Source organism: Impatiens glandulifera, chromosome 2, assembly GCF_907164915.1.
Source record: "Impatiens glandulifera chromosome 2, dImpGla2.1, whole genome shotgun sequence".
NCBI lineage: Eukaryota > Viridiplantae > Streptophyta > Magnoliopsida > Ericales > Balsaminaceae > Impatiens > Impatiens glandulifera.
The window spans coordinates 65,893,173-65,914,840 of record NC_061863.1 but is presented as its reverse complement, the minus strand read 5'-3'; the positions used below and the strand labels follow the sequence as shown (position 1 = coordinate 65,914,840).

The window sequence follows — 21,668 nt, the reverse complement described above, 5'->3', positions numbered from 1 at the left end:
AACCATTGACGGTGGCATCCTTACACAAGACAAACTCAAGAAAAATGGATTTCATTTGGCAAATAGATGTGTTCTTTATGAAAGTTCGGAGGAGACGCTCAACCACTTCTCTTGAATTGTCATATCGCAAAGGAAATTTGGTCTCTTATCTAAAACCTCCTTAATCTTCTATGGGAGATGCCATTAACTGTGGGGGAATGTTGGGAAAATAGAATGATCGGAGCACTCCTAACAATATTGGTAGAAGCTGGAAGCCATTCGTCCCAATTATGTGGTGGTCTATTTGGAAAAAAATGAAGTGTAAAATCTTTCAAGAGAAAAAGCATGGCATTGCTAAGATCAAAGGCTTCATTCTCCTTGCACTGATCAAGAAGAAAGGAATTTGCAACGGATGGGTTGAACTTATTGGAATATAATTTTCTTTGATTTTGTTCCCTTTTGTACTTTTTTAATGCTTCCCGCATTCACAAAAAATTCTCTTTAATGAAAAGTTTAACCTTTCCAAACAAAAGAACTAATAAAGAAATTTTAAAAATAGAAATTTGCATTTGAATTAAGTGTAATTCTAAGAGCTAACTAATTTTATGTACTTTTATCATTTTAATATCCCTTATTTTTTTAATAATTATATTACAATATATTTTATAATTGTAACATTAGATTAATTAAATTATTTAATCATTAAAATGGGTTACATGCACTACACATACATGTATTTCTCTAAAGGTCCACATTTAAATCATTAAAAGGCATGAACATTAATTTGTTCACAAGGTACAAGTGAAACCCAAAAAAAGAAAATGAAGCCCAAAAAAAGAAAATGAGATCAAAAGCAGCAGATAAGTTTACTGGTACTAACAATAGGCAATAAAACATACCAGAAGAAAGTAAGCAAAACAAAACTTCCCCCCCAAAACAAATAGCCAGAATATGGAATACCTGCAAAACAGGAATTTCATCATATAATATTTTGTAAAGAGGTCAACTTTTTCATTAGAATAAAAAGGAACACAAAAAGCATTCAATCATTACAAATAGGTGACAAGAATTTCATAATATAATTACCAATAAACAAAATAGAAAATCATGGTATGAACTGCTTAGAAAGTTCACATTGGAGTGAAAGTATCACAGGCCGGATGTGCATGTCTCCCTCCATTCACATCCTTTTAATGAGGACATGAATAAACACTCAAAGTAACTCCAAAAACATGAAAAACAAAGGCAATGAGAAGAAAATAACAAGGGAATGTTGGCTAAAAAAGATTCATACTTCCTATTCTGCAGTTATGCTTGTTTAAAGTTACTGATTTTATAGTGAGTTAAATAATTTGGAGTTTTCCACTTCTAGAGCAATTTGGATGTCTAGAGAATATTCCTGAAGCTGAAAATGAATTGGGTGTTAAAGAAGAAGAAGAAGAAGAAAATGGCAAATTTATACTTTTCAATTGGTGTAAAATTATTAATGTACTAATAAAGAAGCAAAATGAGACATGAGCTTTACTAATAAGGTGTAAAATTCACCATCTATTAAATCAAATGGGTTTCATTTAACGTAGATAACAGTTCCATTTACTACAAAACTGGATACCCCCTTCTCTTTCATGGAATTTGGATAAACAGAACGGTTATATAAATCCAATTTGATTTGCACCTTAATTATAAAAATAATGTGTAATTTTGTTCATTTGTTAGTACATGGGTATTTCCCCCTTTTCCTATTGGGAATGTTTTAGGTTGTATAATAGAGATTGTTTATTATAGATACCACAAAATAATAATATCCAAATCAAGTTCAATTGCATGTGTTATTATTCCCCCTCATGCCATAATTATATTATATTACAATATATTATTATAATCAAGTCATTCTAGAGTTATATTCCAACACATGGAAACATCAATAAGTCATGTGTATAAATGAAAAGGATAACTTGTAATTTTTCTATCAAGTACTGAACAAAAATAATGAATTTACTATCTCCAAAATACCAGATCTAAATAGAACAACAACAGAAGGCAAAAGCAATCAATCAAGTATGACAACATGATTTGTTATGAATTAACACTAATTGCTTAATCCAAGGTCTTAGACAACTCATAATGAAAAGGAAGGAGAAGTACTTGATAAAATCAGTCGTCCTCTCATACATGCCTCGGCCAACATAGTAATGCTCCTAAAAGGAATAAGGAAACAATAATACAAACAGATCAGTGATTTTTTTTCATTTTGCAATGCCAACAAGTTTAGAAAATATTATGAAAAGCAATTCTAGCATCAACTTGACTTAGATTGTAGGGGGGAGAACCTGGTGCATCCACTTCACAAAACGAACGAAAGGCCAACTATCATAATGATTCGTCACACGGCGGAAGGCGGGTATCCTCATTAAGGAACTAAAAAAGATCTGGACACCAGCATAGATTCCTATCACAATGACGTAAATTCTGAAGACAACAGAACCAGAATTTGTGTTGCTCTGTTCTTGGAGAGCCTTTCTGATAATTAAAGCACAAAATGAGCAAAGTGAAAACATGATACATAAAAAATGTACTAGAAAATATATGACACTCAACAAAGGAGCTACAGATAACATACACATAAAGAAAGCATATCAGCATTGATGCTACAGTAAACCAAATGAATCTAAAAAAGATTCGTGACATGGCTAATCTCCGGGATGTTGAATATGCACCATACATCATTATAATGTCCAGAAGACCTGCATATGAAATCAGAGATAAGAAAATCCACCAAAAAAGGGCAGTAAGTTGAAGATACTGGGAAAGGAACATTTGAAAGATGCTAAACCAGTGATTAACATTCCTATGACTCAGGTCACTAAGATAAATTTATGCCATATAAGCCATGTGGTAAAAGGCTTACTTTGGAAGAACTTCATCACCACAAATGTTGGACCAAGACTGAGAACTTCCCTTAGGGTCTTTGAATTGAAATTTCCGTCATTGAATGAAATGATGGTTAGTCCCTGTAAGCGAGAACATAGCATTAATACAACCAAATGAACTAGCAGCACTTTCTAGCTAAAACATCAAAATTGGATCACAAACAACCCGAAGTCAAAAAAAACACAAAATAGCAACAACAAAAAAAAGGATAAAAGATGATTACAATACAATTAGATTTAATTACAAGCACATTTAAAACAAGAAACCTTGAACTGAAAAGGGTATGAGTGAGGAGAAATTTTGCAGTGAATAAATTGCCATGTAAGCTATCAAAAGGATCCAAAATACATGAAAAAAATACTTGACTGTCAAATGGTGAAAGGAAGGAAAGGTGGGGAAAGAGATAATGCAAGAGAAAAGAGAACAAAATACACAAAATGTAAAAAGATGTGCTAAATGGAAACCTGAAACATCATGGCAAGGAAAATCCACAATCTGTGGAAACTGTGGTACAAGTGAAGAAATGTCCTGTGTTCAACAAAGGAAGTTTTGCCCCGTCGTTTTCCTCCCCCAAATATCAATACATTCTGGTAAAAATGAAAAGGGAAAGATTAAAAACTAGCAAAACTAACAGGTAACAATTACCATTCATTAAAGGCAACAAACAGAAAAGCTAAACAGTACTTAATGGAGGCAGCAACAGATTGAAAAATAATAAGCTAAGACCATTCTTCCAACTTTGTGTTAAGACAATCTGCATTTAGGAAAATCGAACTAATACTGTGGATTGTGGAAATTAAAAGAATAAGAAAATACTCTTATTTTTCCAACTTTGTGTTAAGACAATCTGCATTAGGAAAATTGAACTAATACTGTGGAAATTAAAAGAATAAGAGAATATTTTTATTCAAAAGTGAAATACCTAACTAATTACATAGGTACTAGCTATTTAATTAAGGAGGATAAAATCCAGGACTTTCTTATCTGCTAGGAACAATGGATATATATATATATATATATATATATGTATGTATATATATGTATGTATATATATGTATGTATATATGAGATTTAATATTACTTTGACTAGATAAATATCAAAAATTCATTTTACACTCCCCTCAAGTATAGGTTGAACGATGAATTAGAATAATAGAATAAGAAAATTGAACTAAAACTGTGGAAATTGTTAGAATAAGAGCATGCTTTTATTTTGAAATTGAATACCTAACTGATTCCATAGGATAGCTCCATGTATGCAACTAGCTATATAATTGAGGATAAATTAATATAAATTAGGGATTTCCTTATCTGCTAGAAACTGTGGATATATACATAAAATTTAATAATAATTTAACTTGATATATATCATAAACTCCTTCTACAAAAACATTTGTGTTGCTAAGACCATGAGAAGGGAGACATGAAAGCTATATTTGATTATCAAAACCGAGGAAAGTTCCAGTTAGGTCAACGAGGTTCAAGAACAGGAAAAAAATACATTAGGCAAAATACTTGTCCACCATGCATGCAGAAAATTGCAAAACTTTGAAATAAAGACCATTTATAGCAACCTTCTTATTCCTCGGAAGTTGTTTATCAATCATATGTCAAAATCTTTATAATTTATAGAATATGAGAACAGGAAAAGAATACATTAGGCAAAATACTTGTCCACCATGCATGCAGAAAATTGCAAAACTTTGAAATAAAGACCATTTATAGCAACCTTCTTATTCCTCGGAAGTTGTTTATCAATCATATGTCAAAATCTTTATAATTTATAGAATATGAGAACAAAAGAGAGAAAGCTGAGATAAGTATATATAAGAATGGGAGATGAGAGCTATTAGAGAACGGGAGGTCAGGGACCAAGATCAATATTCTTCATTCATAATACATTCCACAGGTGAGCAGCTATAGAGTCTCTATCTATCTATCTATATATATATATATCAATTTAGAGTGACATGTACATTATTCTAAGTTCTAACAAACTAGTGAGATGGAAAACTGGCAGCCTAAATTAAAAGCAGAATAAATCTCAAGGGCCTCTGTACTCTTTTGTGCATTATCGACTAACCCTAACCCTACCTACTATACGTAACATTATAGTTGTGAGAAACAAAGTTTGGGAAGTTTCATAAGGCAACCAGATCTAAAATCTCGGAAGCTGAAAATTAAACAACGGCAGCATATAATCTTAAAAAATGCTGAGATTGAGGAAAATGCTAACCTTTGATCTTGGAGTTGGCTTCATGAAAAAGGACGAGCTATCGCGCCATGGCCAACTGAGTTCAAGGCAATGAGGTGACCTAAGAAAGAAAACAAAAGAAATTTGTTAAAAGGAGAGAGGACAAGGACATTTCATGTGCACAAAAGCTAATAACCTCACCAGAAGTACTCGTTAAAATCATCATAATTTCTCCAGGCAGAATGAGGTGCTCGACCATTATCATTGTTGGAAGCTTCCTGTAAAAGAACTGGAATTATTAAAAGTTTACGCATACTGCAGGTAATGAACACCAGTATGTGTCAAAGTTCAAATAAACAGATGTCGAAGAAAAACATAAGAAATTGATATAGAAGACAAGCTTCAGAATATGTTGGATCAAAAGAGCAAATAGAGCAAGAGAATAAAGGATAGCCGGCAACACATACTGCGGAAATAGTGTCATATAAAGGACATATAACTCGGTCTAGGAAGGAGACACCATTCTCAGTCTTGCAACTGTCGGCTGCCTTCACAACTTGCTGCCTCAAAATTTCATCGAGCTCCTTCGCCATCTAAGAATCAAAGTTCAAAGTCAACAAGAGAATGAATCACGTTGCAAAGTTAATAATAATGACAAAAATACCACATTCCCGTTTGGATCATATAGCTTCCATATTTGACACCTTAGACGTAGATATCTTTCTAGTCAAGTTTTTTTATAAAAATTAATGTACTCTAAAATTGATGCAAAGTGTAAGTGCATCAGATAAAAAGTGGAGAGAATATACAAGAAAACATATTATAGTCTAGTTGGGATAGCTTGTACTATCCCAACAGTGTTTTATATAGTTTTTTTTAAAGAATCAGCTTTCATTAGAGCAAAAAGGACTGCATGGAATGTTCCAGCATTACTCCAATTATACCCTTTATTAATACTATATATCTATAACTTTATTATAATAAATATATAAATAAATAAATATTATTTTTACATTTATTATTGTATGTATCATATTATTATATTTATTGAAATATAATTTTATTATTACTAAATAATATTATAACTAGTAGAAAAATAATGATTTTGTTCGCTTCATGAAAGAATGATTTACTTAGTTTTATTATATTGTTGAAATAATAATAAAAAAATGAATAAAAAAATGAAAATAGCAAGATAAAGAAAAATAATATTTATAATTAATAACATAAAGTAATTATATTGTTTTGTACTTTTCTTTACACTCTTTTGTACTGAATTTTTATATTAATGAAATGTCCTACAGTTTTGAACACACAAAAACAATGATCCACCTAGACCAAATCACAATAGTTACTATATAGAGTAAGTTTGGCTTACATGATGAAATATGTAGCATAAGCATTCTGGAAGAAACCTGATGTTTCCTGCTTCACCCCATATGAGAAAATACAATGAAACAAATAACAACTTCTTCTCCTTGCTTACAGCCTCCAAGCTGCACAGTGTGAAACTAATATTTTCATACATATACATATATGCAAATTTAGATGACATGGTAGCAGGGAAAACTCCATACTTGCTCCACACTGTTAGTATGCCCAAATAGTTACACCACTTAGTATAATTATCTAGAGACTTCAGGAAAACCTTTTGAACAGCAGCCTCGTCCAGTTTCTGAAGCAAATGATCAGAGATTGAAGGATATTGATAAGGTGAAAGAACCATTATGTTTATCATATAGAAAATATGAAGAGATTATCCAATATGATGTACATAAATCTAATGTATAAAACTTAATCTAAAGAAAAATACTGTAGACAAGATTGTACAGAACTGTCAAAAATGGTAGGGGGTTATGTGAAGGGTAACTGGCCAAAACAGTTGGGTAGTTCAATGGCAACCAAGGAAATTCATTGAATGGGTAAGGAAAGATGTCACAAGTGATAAATGAGAAATTCATTCCTAAATGCAGTAAATAATAACCAATGGACCTTTATCTTTCAAGAAATGGGGAAAGTACCTGGCATGAAGCGCAACTAAAAACAAATCCTCTGGGATATTTAAAGGTGCGCAAGGTTCAAAGATGGTGTGATGGGTCACAGAAGGAGTAAGATCCCAAGAGCAAAATATATCACACATATTGATCCACTTTTCAGCTTGTTTAACATTTAAATACTGTAGCATTCACATTTTTTTTAAAGAGGTCAACTTTTCATTAAATACATTGAACGCAAGGAGCATTCGAAAATTACTAGGGATAGGGAAGGGAGAAAAAAACCAAAAATGAAACAGAGACAAGAAACAAGGGCTAGATACCAATAAGATCAAAAGTATATAAAATAATAAATGATGGTTAACTATAAAATAGACTTTAGGACAATAATCATACAGAAGATCACATTCCAATTTGGGTAGACTTAGTGTTACAGCACAATAAATAGATAGATAATGGAAAAATTACCGGATCAGGCTCCTCTGGGATACGAAGCCGAGTCTGTTCATTTGCGAGAAGGTGAACAATATGTTCCCTTTGATTAGAGACATTATCTTTCTGCTCATAAACAAGAATTAAAATGTTAAGTGTCCATCTGTATGAATATAAAGAACAGCAGTTCATTGCCTTAAAGATAAATTCCAACAAAAGTTCAATTCTAACATGGATTAAATCTTCTTCAAGATCCTTTTTTTTGTAGCAAAACGTAAACAAGGCATCAACTAATTTAAAGATATTTGGCATAATCAGAAAAGGACCCGCAATAAGGAGAAGACTGTTCTCAAGTGCAAACCTGAAAACCAAAAACAAAATGTAGAAAGTCGAATATATCTGCACTCCTTGTAGCTGGTATAGGAAAACTCCCTGGCAATTTGGGTAATTCCCTGAAATACTTTATGACTGATACTGCAGCTCGAACCTGTAATTCCAATCAGAAATAGCTCTCGAATTACAGGATTGCAAATTCGGAGAATGAAAAAATCATACCTCACCTCTGAGAAAGAAACAATAGCATTTGAACTCATAGGTGCATCCAAAGGGATTATATTATAAGCAATAAGGTCTTCTGTCATAGCAGCATCAGACTCCATCATACGTTTAATCTGAGGATAAGGAGAGTGTGAGATAAACATAGGGATTGAGGGCAGCTAACAGACACTGGGTGAAAAATAGAAGCAGGAAAAAAAAATTCCACTCCAGAATGCAATCAATGTAAACCCAAATGTAATACTGAGGAAATTATACAATACAAAATAAAATAAAAAATGCAGGAATCTGATCAACCACACTGTCATACAGAATAAAAATTAGATGTATTATATGAGTATTTGGCAGTTTCACATCAAAATGATATAGCAGCAAACAGCATCAAAGTTGCATTAAAAGTAATACATGTGATGAACCATGTCAAAAAGTCTCCATGAACTATAAACCAGATTTGCGAGTCAATACCATAAGAGGATTGATCATACGGACAACTCTATCAAGTTCATAGAACGACAAAATAAATTATCTTTGTGTGCATCACCTGTAAATTTGACAAAGTTTTCAATATAAAAAAAGATACACCAGTTTAAGTATTTGGATCTAAATACTCTCATCCAAATAATCAGTAATGACATTTATTACTGTTGTTGCATTTATTTATTCTAAAAACATTGTTAGGTTACATGTCAACTAATACTTAGTCTATCAGATGCATTGAAATAATGTCAAGGTTAATATACAGTTGTAGACCATTAATCTTATGACGAAATATATAACTAGATGACCTATTTACAAGGTTAATATACAGTTGTAGACCATCTGTTGAACTTATTCTAACATGGATTAAAGATATGAAGAAAAATGCAATAAAATGATATCTTTACCAAACTTTGTGCAGAATAAGTGACAGAAGGGTAAGAGGACAATCCGACAAGAACCGGGTTTATTTGAACCCGATAACATGGAATAATGTATAAGTAAAAGAATCATACTCCTCCATATAGCAATCATTTTTTCGGCAATAAAGGATCTGAAAAATTCAATACTTGTGCCCAATTGAGTGCGGTACACCAAAAGGTACATATATTCTACCCAACTTAATTCTTCCTGGAAACTAACAAAAATGTTATCAAACCATCTGCATTTGGGAGCAGAAAAAAATAAACCAACCAAAATTACATTACTAAGTCAGTGACTTGCTTATTACATGAGAAGATGAAAGAAAGTAGCCTAAGATTACAGGAAACCAAACCTCTTCAGGAATCAACTTTCCTGGATCTTCTGGGGAGATTTCCTTAGTCAATTCTTCCAATACTGTACCCAGAACTTTAAGAGTCGCAAAAACTCTTTTTCTTTTGACAGTTTTACGCTCCAACCTAAATCAACAAAACATTGCGACTCAACCACAAATATAGAAAAACATGCATTTAACTATTCCAATTACAGACAGCACAGTACACAATCTATTCAATTTAATAAATATGTACGATTGACCTTAAACATTATTTAGCAAATTTTATGTACCCAGTACAATAGAGGTAACTTAAGACTCAAAAAAAATTAATGGAAGATGCTAATGGATGAGCATTAAGCACAAAAGAAAAATATTGGAGGCCTTAGTTTGAGATTAAAAAAGAGGCAATGAAGGATAGCAACCCTCAGGAGAGGATATGCAAAGAAACTATTACCCAATGGGGGTAAACATGTATAGAATCTCAAAAGATTGGATAAAATATTCCCAAGTTGAGACACATACTCTCCAAGATTGCCAGTAAGTACACCTGACCCTCTTAACATCATTTCCTCCTCCCGCAGCTTGTCTACATTATTCTTATTTCTGTACTCTTTATAAAACTCTAGTAACCGAGCAATATCCAAGCTTCTGTCAATGGTTCCAACCTCTTTTTTGGCAAGCTTTTGCTGAAATAATAATCAGAAGAAAAAAAGAAGAAAATTCTCCACATCTCAGAATGAGTACAATAAGTGCAATTCAAAAGTACAAAAGGAAAAAAAATGCAGGTTAGTCATGAAACTAAAGAAGAACTTCAGTTAACTACTAATATCCACATTACTATCATATATCACTTGCCAGTAAATGCATAATGTGACCACAATTAAATAAAAAACAAGAGATATTACGAGGAGATAAGAGCAAGTTGTATTGTTACGTGAAAGCATCAAATATATATCACATTGATTACATGATGGCACATGGGTAAGTGAAAAATTGTGCATGTTGTTTTCAGATTTCTCAAAGACAGTGACATTATGGTATAATGAGAACTAATGGCTATTGTGTAGAGAAATTAATATAAGGAATAATTCATAGAAGCATCCTCCATGCCCAAAGAATTAAGTGAAAGAACTACAGTTCATATTCCCCAAGTACCGAAATGATTTTATCCTTTCAAAAAATAGATATTCCCCAAGTACCAACTAACACTCAAATGCTAGTAACAAGCACCAGCACAAAGCAAGTAAAAACAATGGACTGAAATCAAAATATACATGATGGATAGACAATTTGAACACTCGTATATTTTGTCAACAACATAACATGAAAAGACTTATTTAATTTTAACATGGTCACAATGTGCCTCCTCCAAAAGAAAAAAAAGGCAGAAAAAGATTAGTACAAATGAATGTAAACCACCTTTATGACAGACATTAATCCAGTCTTGAACTGTAGAACACCTCTTCCCTCACTGTTAGGATCCAGATTCTGAGCCAATGAGTAAGCATATTCACATACTGCAAAAAGTAACCATAATTTTTAAGGTCAGTTATTAGAAGGATCCCATGAAGCCAGTAAAAACCTTAATTAGATTAATCTGGTTCTTTTATATCAAATAGGTAAACTCTGAAGAAATTATTTATAAGAAATAAAGATGATGGAAGAACTAGAGTACATGTTACTGATATCAAATTTTCAAGTGTGTTGTCAATTACAATCAAAGAACACATATATATAGGAAATATACATAACCGAAAATAACTGACATTAACCAACTAACTACCTCATTGCTAGTAACCACCATGTGAAAGAATGCTTGTATTCTCAAGAACCCCTTCTCAAGGTTGAGCATAGTTAATTTAATGAATCCCACCTTGACAGACAAAGTATGTTTGTTGAGCCTAGAGTATCCATCGACCAATTTTCTGGTCAACTCCATCAGCAAGTGAATTTTGTAAGATGAATTATCATCTTCCTTATCATTGTTTCTACAAGACCATTCGTTGGAAAAAATTTCAAACCCATTTTATCCAATGGATATTCGCAAAAGACACTCAACCGAGATGTCCAACATTTTTTTCTCAAAAGAAGGCATGAACCTTCCTCTTATTTAGAAACCACATTCATTTGTTTAAAATAAAAACAAACAAGTCCCTTGGCTATTCTTCCAAAACAGAAGCTTCTTCTGTTCTGTAACCGCTTGGTTTTCTTCTAAACATAAGCCACCATTTTTTTTATTCTTCTTCCTTCCTTCTCTTTTGTTCTTCAATTCTTTCTCTCTCACCACCTTCATACACATCAAAGAATGGGTCCCTGCAGGAATTTTTCTTCCCATGGGAGAGAAGATCTTCCATCATGTGATCCGAAGGGCCGAAATCTACAACCCAGCGTATAGGGTCCTATTTGCTTTTCAAGTACAAATAGGATTACATTTATTGTTGATGTCTGTGTGACCATTACCAGAGGTCGTGCAGAAGCAATTCTATCTCAAACAATTTGGAGTTGTTCTCTGTGCAGTATCAGGTTGTTATGGCAGCCGAGAGAGTTTTGGCAGTTTTGTGAAGGAGGAAGTTTTCCCCACATTCATTATGGATTCAAGATTCATGGCATGACCATTGGTTTTCCTCATTCCATTGTTGGAAACTTGGGTTGTCTGTGTCAAGCTGGATTGAGGAAAATAAATTACTTCTTCCCTATTTTGCATATGAAGATTATGACATAGTGCAACCATTGTCAATAATTGTGCCATTTAGGATGTAGCCAGTTAGGAAGGCTCCTTAGGCCAGCAGGAACAACAGTGGATTGAGTCGCGGAAGTCATTTTGTTTCAGGTAGAGGAGAATGGACAATGGCTAGGTCGAATCTGCGAAGTGTTGTTGCTTCACGGGAATAGCAACAGATAGACAAGTCAATTTTGTCATAGGTTGCCAGATTAGGATTTCAAGAGTTGTGTGGCTTTGATACCATGTAGTTAACAAGATTTTGATAAGGTTTCCCATCTATCTTATATATTATTAATCCCTATATGTTTGATTTATACAAAAGGAACTGACGAACTAATCAGCATTAGTTCCTATTTACAGAAATTTGCATGATAATTATCTAATTCTATGTGATAATTATATATCCCTAAACTCTAGGAATATTCTATTTCTACAACCAGAAGCAATCCAATATAGTATTCCACAATTCTATTCTCCCTATGCATCATACTATATACTGATTATTTGCTACCTCTTTCTACTTAGACACGAGATGTATCACTTATTCGCCATCAACTTTCATCTTCACATTTGATGCAACATCTAGAGCAAGGAGCGGCCCTTCTGGGTGGTGCATCACCTACGAATGTCCTTCAATGGGTAGGTTCTTGCTACCCCCTCACCTCTTCCTTACAACAATGCTATACATACAAAGATGTTGAATTATCTCTTCGTCTTCCTTGGATTGGTGCAATTTTTTTTTTGAAAAAGGTCAACTTTTCATTAAAAGTAAAACGCAAGATGCGTTTAGTGAATTACATATGGAAGGGAGAAATGAAACAAAAACAAAATTGGATTGGTGCAATTTTGCTTGCACTCAACATGTTGCTTTGTTTACACTCAACATGTTGCTTTGTTTACACTCAACATGTCAGTCTTTACCTTTATCACACTCAATATCCTTTATAAATCTAGATTTCTCATGTAAACAATAACTCGCTATCTAAATAATATTTCCCCTCTCTCAAATTTCTACGATTCTGTTTTCCCTATGCATCATACTATCTGATTATTTGCTACCTCTTTCTACTTAGACACGAGATGTATCCCTTATTCGCCGTCAACTGTCATCTTCACATTTGATGCAACATCTAGGGCAAGGAGCGGCTCTTCTGGGTGATGCATCACCTACGAATGTCCTTCAATGGGAAGGTGCTCGCTACCCCCTCACCTCTTCCTTACAAGAATTCCATACATAGAAAAACTTGGCACCGCAGCCATCTATCTCCTTTGTGAACTAAAAATACTATTCTTTCTAGCAGATATAGTTACCATTTATATGTAGAGTAGTAATGTTTGTTTCACTGTAGGAGACGCTTCCTGCATTTACAAATCCTAAAATGATCATCCTTTTAGTCAGAGCTTATCTAATTTATCCCTTCAGAGAAATTTAGTCACAGAATTGTCCCATTTTAGTCCATCAGGAAGAACCACAAGAAAACACCATTCACTTGCATAATCGTTCAAATCTTTATGCAATGGTGAACCAGATTCCTGTAGACTTTGAAAGAGTCAAGGAAAACACTTAACATAGATATTTTCATCCAGGAAAAGGTAAAAAAAAAAGTAAAAACATATGTAATTCCAATGTATATATGATTTCTCACGTGTGAAAATGCTAAAAAAACAAAATACATGTGTAACCAATCAAATATGGATAACAATATGAAGAGGAACGCACTAACATTTAAAGCCCATTAAGTAACTAATGGTTAATGCAGATTAAGATCAAGAAAATAAGAAATTTCTTACATATCCTGGACACATTTGGATCGTCATCCTGAATTTCATCTGCAGCTCTCAGAATTACATCTATATCCCTGTTTTTTGTAAGTGAAGATGGAACAAATCCAGCAATGCCACCAATAGGCCGCCCATATGCATCTATTCCTGTTCTTTCTCTCCTAAGTGCAGCACGAACCAAGCGCTCCCATAAATCCTCAGCTTGAGACATCTCCAGAACCTTAAAAGAGAAAGGGGGAAGGTGAGTTGGCTAGTCACAGAAACAAGAAGGCAACAGGATGTATTGTTGATTAGCATATCACACATATACACATGATAAGAAACCATTAATGGCAGCTCAATTTCTCTTTTAATCGCTAACATTCCAAGAGAATATTTCGGGGCTGAAAGAAACAAGGGTTTTTATCCACTGTGCGTTTGCTTCTATCCAAAAAATAGGGTTTTATAAGTAATGAAATTCTTTGAATCTTATTGGCATTTAGCCTTCATTGGTGGTTTTTTTTCTCCGTTTTCATTTTTTGTTTTTGTTTCTCTTCTCCTTTCAATTTGTAATACTTTGAACCTTTTTTGTGATTCCTTTTGTTCTAATGAAAAGTTGACCTTTTAAAAAAAAACTAATAGTGACTAAGGAGATAAAAAATATACATGAATTATTTCAGAGTTTACGCTTTTAACTCGTTAGTCACAATATGTAACTGACTAACTGAGATCCCCAAGAGTCTCATCAGACCTACCTGATGATGGGGTCTCACTCCATGCCCATCTTTCTGCAGCTAAAGAATGAAGGCACAGTTGCTGTCACACAAATAAGACACTAGAACATGGACTTTCTTTCATGCAGTATGAATAGAAATCAACCATACCCTAATTCTTCCTACTGAGAGGCCGAGATGGACCACTTCCCAAGAACCTCAAAACATGGGGAACTAAGAAGCACACTTTTGCTACTTCATTTACTTTATGCTACATTACACAAAAGCAGATCAATCTTGTTTGGTCATAATCACTTCTGTTCAAGTGCATATGACCATAGTAAACAACCACCACATGCAAGTCCACTAATATGCAGCAGTCCTCTCTTTCATGAAAAGTTTATCCTTCAAAAAAAATAATAATAATATGCAGCAGTCCACGTCTTTTTTTTATTTATGTGCTTAAAAGTTTGTTTGACATATCCCTGATTTCCTGATCCTCTAGCATTTAGGACATAAAGTTGTCGAGCTTCATTTGTTGTAGGACCAAAGACTCAAATTAGCCCTTGATCTTGTAAGAGATATTCAAATACCCTTAAGACTCATTTGTATTCCGAGCAACATTTGAACTTACAACCCCACCAAGATAGCTCAGTGGTAAGAGTCGGCTTAAGAGACCAAAATATCACGGGTTCGATTCAATCTGGAAGCGCTTTGAGTTTAAGCAGGGGCCATGGCTGTGGGGTGTCATGCTAGTTCTCCTTTATTTCCCAAAATAAAAATAATAAAACATTTGAACTTGACAAAGATTTCAAAAGTTCAAATTGGAAGGAGATGTTAAATTGACCATTCAACTACATTTTTTTATTTGAAAGGTATAATAATTAATTTAGATATTTGATAATTTTTTTTAAATATAAATCTAACTAGGAATCAAATAATAATCTATGATTACTAATACTTATCTATAATTGCTGAGGTTCACCGGTTCATTGGTGGGCAGATCATTTGGTCACCCATGCTCTCCACATATGAGGCTGCAAAGTTGTCGATGCTTATTTCGCTCCTTATCGATACCACAGTCTCTACGGCGTCCAGTGACAGTTTTACCTTGAAGGGATCTAGTCGAGTTACATTAATAACGCCTTTATCCCCAGGGGAGTTGATGAGCACTATCCTTGAAAGGAGCTTTGAATTCCAAAGATTTCCTCCAAAATTTCTTTTTTTGCCTGGAAGGCTATTCATGGAGGTATTCTTACTCTCGACAAACTTAAAAGAAAAGGAGTTTCCCTTACTAACAGATGTAGTCTGTCTACAAATTGAAGAAATGACGAATCATATTCTCCTTCATTGTCCCATGGCCTCCTCCATTTGGGCCCTTATTCAGAACGTTATCGATCATCCATGGGTCATGCCTCCTAATATTAACATTAGGGACTTTTGGGAACAATGGATCTCGAGATGCTCGAGGGGGTTATTAGCGATGAATGGAAGTGCATTTCACTTATTATGTGGTGGATATTATGGAAAGAACGAAATAGGAGAAATTTTCAAAGAAATAATTTTGGGGCCGGTTGGATTAAAGGTTTTCTTCTTCAAACTTTTGCATCAATCGAGAAGGGAATGTGCACCGGAAGGGACTATTTCGAGCTTATCGGAATCTAACTTTATTGTATTTTTTATTCTTTTTTCTTTCTTCACTCTCTCTTGTTTTCTGCAAAATGTTTAGGAACGTTTCTTGCATTCCACTCTCGATTTCAATGAAATTTGACATTTTTTATTAAAAAATTACTTATCTAAAACTATAAATATTTTTTTAGTTTCTTTGACTCTAACATCTCTTTATATCTCTAATGTGGATCAAGAGAAACGGAAGGTGTTGGTTGGCTGAGACTAAGGAAACAAAAGTTTGTTGTCATTCAAAGGGTTTAATGGTTGTTCACTTGTTTGATATCCCCTTGATCTATGATTAAGAAATATTAGATGAAGTGAACAATTGAGCAGAAAGATTAATTTACCAACCAGTCATTTCATCCATATATGGTCACCATTAGTTCATCTATTAGAGGGTTTGAGATAAAGTGTAAGAAGATGGGAGGAGGAGCCACGCATTTTTCCTTGTTTATGTCCTTTATTTAGTAAGCTAATGATTGCACTAGCATTCTTTAAACTCATATAATACTAGTTAACCCTCTTTCAAAAATAAACTTAGGAGAGATTATTTTGGTCGACGTAATGGAGTTAACTAAGGAGCAAGAAATGAATACCAGAGAAGTGTTTAGCCTCTTGGGAAAAGTACACAGAATTTGCTGGAGCAGTTGGTTAATTCTTCAAAATGGTTTAGGGAGGAAAATAAAAAATTATTAGTGCTAATACAAATAATGGAAAGAAGACAAGGTGGATTTGACTGAAGAAATGGACATTAACCTAATGTCATTAATGACAGTTCTTCTATTGAAGATCTCTACAGTCTATTTGGAGCTAGTTTAAATGGTAGTAGGGAGAAAGGAAGTTTAGAGGCTACAAAGATTAGTCAGAATAAATGGTCGGTGTTGTAGCAGCCATGTATTGCTGCTTCCAAGACCATGGGCAGCTTTTTCATTTAATTTTGGGATATTAAGATCAAATGGTGGGGGTGATTATTCAGACAAGGAGCGAAGCTCAAATAACATTTAGTATCCTCAATCATTTCTTTTTTGTACACTATTATTTGTCTTCCTTGCAAGGTTCTTCTTTCCTTTTCTTTTGGATCATTGCTTGTATTATTGAAATTCCAATTTGGGGTAATCATATATATAAAGTTAACTTTTAAATAAATTAAAACTAATAATATACTCAAATCATCTCATTCTAATAATTCTCTTAATCTAGAAACTATGTCCCAATTTGTTGATCTCATGAGCCAAATCAGTCATCTTTTCAACAACACAATCTCTTAATTACACTTATTAATTATCTTACTTTTTTCAATAGAAAAAGTGTTTCCATCTCTTCAACCCAATATCAATCTAACATCATTATAATCAATATTTTTATCTACTATCTATATTGTCACACATTTATTACAAAATCAATCAAGATTTCTATTATTTTCCTTGTAAGGGAATTTAATCTAAAATCTTATTAGAATGGGACGGAAGGAGTGGAAGAAACATTCAATTACTAACTAAGCCCATTAAAAAGGGTTCAATTGGAACGAACAAATCACACACGATTTAGGGCAAATTTGAGTATCTGGTATAAGTTAAAGAGCCAATTTGGTTTTCAGGCTTTAAGAACATTGTACAAACAAAAACCCAACTGATAGAACAGAGAGATAAGGGATAAAAAGAAGAGATTTAATGCAATTATTTGATGAAGAAAAATCGAGAACTTCGAAGCTCGAATTTCATGACCGAAACAGTAAAGAAGTCACTAAAAGCAGCGATAATCATGTTCAAAGTAAGCAAGTAAGCAAGCAAGCAAGCTCGCTCTGTAATCGTGTATAATGAAAATAAAGACAAACCAGATTGGAGATCTAATGGAACTGGCCGGTGATTGAAGCGGGAATCAGCAGCTGCTATCCATCTCCTAAGTGAATGAGACGTAACTAAGAGAGATAATAAGAGAAACGCCAAGAAGAACAAAAGTGAAGTGAAGTGACCTGTGAGAGTGAGTTGAGTGAGAAGCGGCAGAGTAAAATACGGGATATGGTCCCGCTTTATTTTTTTATTTACGAAGAGCCCATTTGATTTTGTTTGGCATGAAGACATAAAAAGTTAAAATAGAGAGATTATATTTTCATTAAAACGTCAAATACTAAAATTTCATCAAAACGTGTCGCATATTAAAATTTCGTTGTGATTAAAATAGCATAATTTAATTACACATTTATTAGTTTAATCCATCTAGAATTGAATTCAAACTGTCTAGATAAAATACGACCAGTCACTCATGCACTTCGGGTTTAACTCTCAAATTAGATTTTTAGCTGGGTTAAATTATTTTTTTTAATTCCTATACAATTAATTAAACATCAGTATTAACTCTCAAATTAATTAGATTATGTAATTTATCCTATAACACATGCATGCACCGTTTCTCTTTTCTCTCTTCCCTTTGTATCTAAAATATAATAAAAATAAAAATAGATAAATAAAAATGTTTAAAAGTAGTTTCTTCTGCGAGAATGTCTTATTTCTATTTTTATCACTGTTGAAATTGAGTTGATGGGTCGGCCCAATTAAATAGGCCCAATTAACTAAAGTGTCAAAGGCTTAAGTTTGTTAAGTTAGTTAGGACAAGTTGTTTATATATATATATGAGTAATTCACACAAGAATGGAAGAGATTTCAAAGGTGTGATTGATATATATGAAGAACGAGGTGTAACTGAAACGTTTAATTGTGATAGTGAAATCGAGTTCGTAACAGAGCTCGACGGAGACGTAGACCATCTTTTTTGGGTCGAACTCCGATATCAAATCTTGTGTTGTTTTATTGGTTTCTTGCTGTTATATTTCTTAAGTTCTTTGATTGATTAGGAGGGAAATTCCCTACAATCACTAAAAATTATTTATAGTTGGTATTTAACTAATTAAAAATCTTGAACTTTTATAATTTAAATAATACTATTAACCATTGGTGAGTCTTTGTTACTCGCCCCAGGTAAAGCAATCATTCTAGCTGCTTAGAGTCCTAAAATAAAATATTTAATATATCATTTAAAAACTCTTAAAAAATAATATATAATTTAATCAACTAAACTAAATTATTTAGGTTAAATATAATACAAAATTATTTATCTTTACAATGTAACATAAAAACCTAACAAGTGAAATAAAAAATAATAACAATTTTTTTCCGCATGACCCCAAACTTCGGGGTTGTTCGAGATCGGTCATGCGTGTTGGTGATATTTTCTTGAGTCTATGTTCATCAATTTCTTAACATAAGATTTTTTTTTAATCAATAAAAAATAATAAATTTGTATTTGATATATGTAGGCATTTTAAATGTATTCTCTCACTATTTTTTTATTTTATGAAATTCTCAATATTACTGCTATATATAGGTGGTCAATTATTATTTAATAAATAAAATAGGAGTTATTTTAATTATCAACCTTTGACTATGGATTATTTTAGTTATCGCCTAAAATATTTGATAAAAAATTCTTCATTTGTTCGTGTTTGTTCTTTTAGAACATTTATTGTTCAGGACTTAAATGAATGTTTTTTTTTTTAATTTGTTGATACAATGATATTTAGATCATTAATGGTTTATTTTAATTTTGTATATATTATTTTATATTACTAATTATTAATTATTTTCTGAAAGGTTAGTCATATTTAAAATTAATGAAAAATAATTCTTTATTAAAAAAAAGCTAAATTATTTGTTTTTATCAATTTAAAACAAAATATTTTATCACAATCTTTACTCTAATAACTAAAATAACATATTTTTCTTTTAAAATACTTCTATCACAAAAATCACTTACTCAAAATTTAAGCTCGACTAAATTATTTTAAATAATATTTACTATGACAAAATTTCAACTAACTTGAGAACGTCATTTTTCTTGGTTATTGATGGCATCTTTAATATTGGAGAGACTTGATGTTTTTTTTTAATATAATTAAATTTTTAAAATCTAAATAATATTTTTGTGATTAGGTCGTTTATTGTTTATATTCCCAATACCTTGCATTTATTTATTTTTTATTTTTTTTAGATTTCATATTTTTTAATTATATTTAAATGTGGGATGAGAGAGGTAAATTAAAGAAGGAAATAGAATAAGGAATGACTTGATATTAAGTTATTAATTATTAGAGAAAAAAATAAAAAAAAAATTGATAAGAGATATATTTTTTTTACAACCAATTAAATTATATCATGACATTTAATCAAAATTTTGAACAAAAGGGTCTACCTAAGTCAACCCAAATTAAATTTATTCAATCTATAATTTAACCTATATTAGTATATTATTCATTAATATGGGATGAGTCAGGTATGGATTAGGTAATCTAAACTATTTTTTTTCTTTTAATATGTATTTGACTCTTTAATCGTTTAACATATTTTTAACTAATTTAATACATTTTTTTTTGCTCGTTTACACATCATTCACTCATTAATAAGTTTTTAGCCCGTTTAATAAATATTTGACTTGTTTTTGTTCTATTTAACATTCTTTTGTGTTGCTTAATAAATTCTTAACTTGTTTAATTTTTTTTTATCCATTTAATAAATATTTGACCAATTTAATCTCATTTAATACATTTTTACATATTTAATATTTTTTTAATTCATTTAATCCATTTTTTTCTTTTGATTCAATTTGATTCACATCTTATTTTTTTAACATTTTTTTATCTTATAAATTAAAATATTTAATATTGTATCGGTGAAAGAAGAAAGGGGAGAGAAACAAGAATTATGCGGTTAATAATGAATCATAGGAATGTGAGTGTATGAATTTTTTTATTTAAAGTTATTTTATATAGATAATTTGAATAACCTAATAAACCTGAACTAAACTTAAACTCGACAAATTTAAATTCAAAATCAAAGCCAACCCAAATTTAATCAAAATCAAATTATCTTATTTAAGTTTATAGTTTAAGTTTGAATCAACCCAATTTATGCTTCACTTAGAATATTTAGCTGGTTAGATATCTCTAATATCATTTTATTTGATTTGTTTAATTTTACTCTACTCATCTTAAATCTTCATTTAAATTTTAATTATTTAAATTAATTATATTATTTAATATTTAAATTTAATTTTTTATTTAATTGTTTAAATAATATAATTACATTTTTTTTTCTTAAAAAAATTAAATAAACAACCAAACTGACAGATAAATTTACTTTGTTTCCTAATTAATTAGAATATATAATAAAAAATGAGTATTGATATAATATTTTAATCTGGTAAAAAAACAAAAAAACTTATTTTGTTTTAAGTTATTTAAATAAGTTAACATAATCCAACAAACATCATTTTTTTACCTCTCATAGAAATCACCCTATTCATTAACCAAAATATTAAAACACCCATTATTTAAAATTATTATTTTTTATTTTATTTATATATCAATACTCTTTAAATATTTTTAATAATAAAAAAACATTCCAACATAATGATAAGAAAAGTAAGTCAC

General features: G+C 31.7%; 1 protein-coding gene across 1 annotated transcript in view; it reads right to left on the bottom strand.

The window, feature by feature from the left end:
• The window catches only part of LOC124924069 (callose synthase 9-like), a 38,411-nt gene extending 20,240 nt beyond the window's left edge, over positions 1 to 18,171 (bottom strand). Inside the window, exons 1-19 of the mRNA XM_047464118.1 lie at positions 18,021 to 18,171; positions 13,833 to 14,043; positions 10,739 to 10,836; positions 9,842 to 10,005; positions 9,338 to 9,461; positions 8,091 to 8,201; positions 7,892 to 8,017; positions 7,567 to 7,656; positions 6,682 to 6,779; positions 6,483 to 6,600; positions 5,572 to 5,697; positions 5,306 to 5,382; positions 5,147 to 5,225; positions 3,375 to 3,497; positions 2,888 to 2,990; positions 2,600 to 2,723; positions 2,310 to 2,499; positions 2,125 to 2,177; positions 879 to 939 (exon numbers count right to left, since the gene is read on the bottom strand). Coding sequence (XP_047320074.1) covers positions 879 to 939; positions 2,125 to 2,177; positions 2,310 to 2,499; positions 2,600 to 2,723; positions 2,888 to 2,990; positions 3,375 to 3,497; positions 5,147 to 5,225; positions 5,306 to 5,382; positions 5,572 to 5,697; positions 6,483 to 6,600; positions 6,682 to 6,779; positions 7,567 to 7,656; positions 7,892 to 8,017; positions 8,091 to 8,201; positions 9,338 to 9,461; positions 9,842 to 10,005; positions 10,739 to 10,836; positions 13,833 to 14,034 — 2,067 coding nt within the window. The 5' untranslated portion in view covers positions 14,035 to 14,043; positions 18,021 to 18,171. The remainder of the gene's footprint in view (positions 1 to 878; positions 940 to 2,124; positions 2,178 to 2,309; positions 2,500 to 2,599; positions 2,724 to 2,887; positions 2,991 to 3,374; positions 3,498 to 5,146; positions 5,226 to 5,305; positions 5,383 to 5,571; positions 5,698 to 6,482; positions 6,601 to 6,681; positions 6,780 to 7,566; positions 7,657 to 7,891; positions 8,018 to 8,090; positions 8,202 to 9,337; positions 9,462 to 9,841; positions 10,006 to 10,738; positions 10,837 to 13,832; positions 14,044 to 18,020) is intronic.
• Positions 18,172 to 21,668: the final 3,497 nt, after the last annotated feature.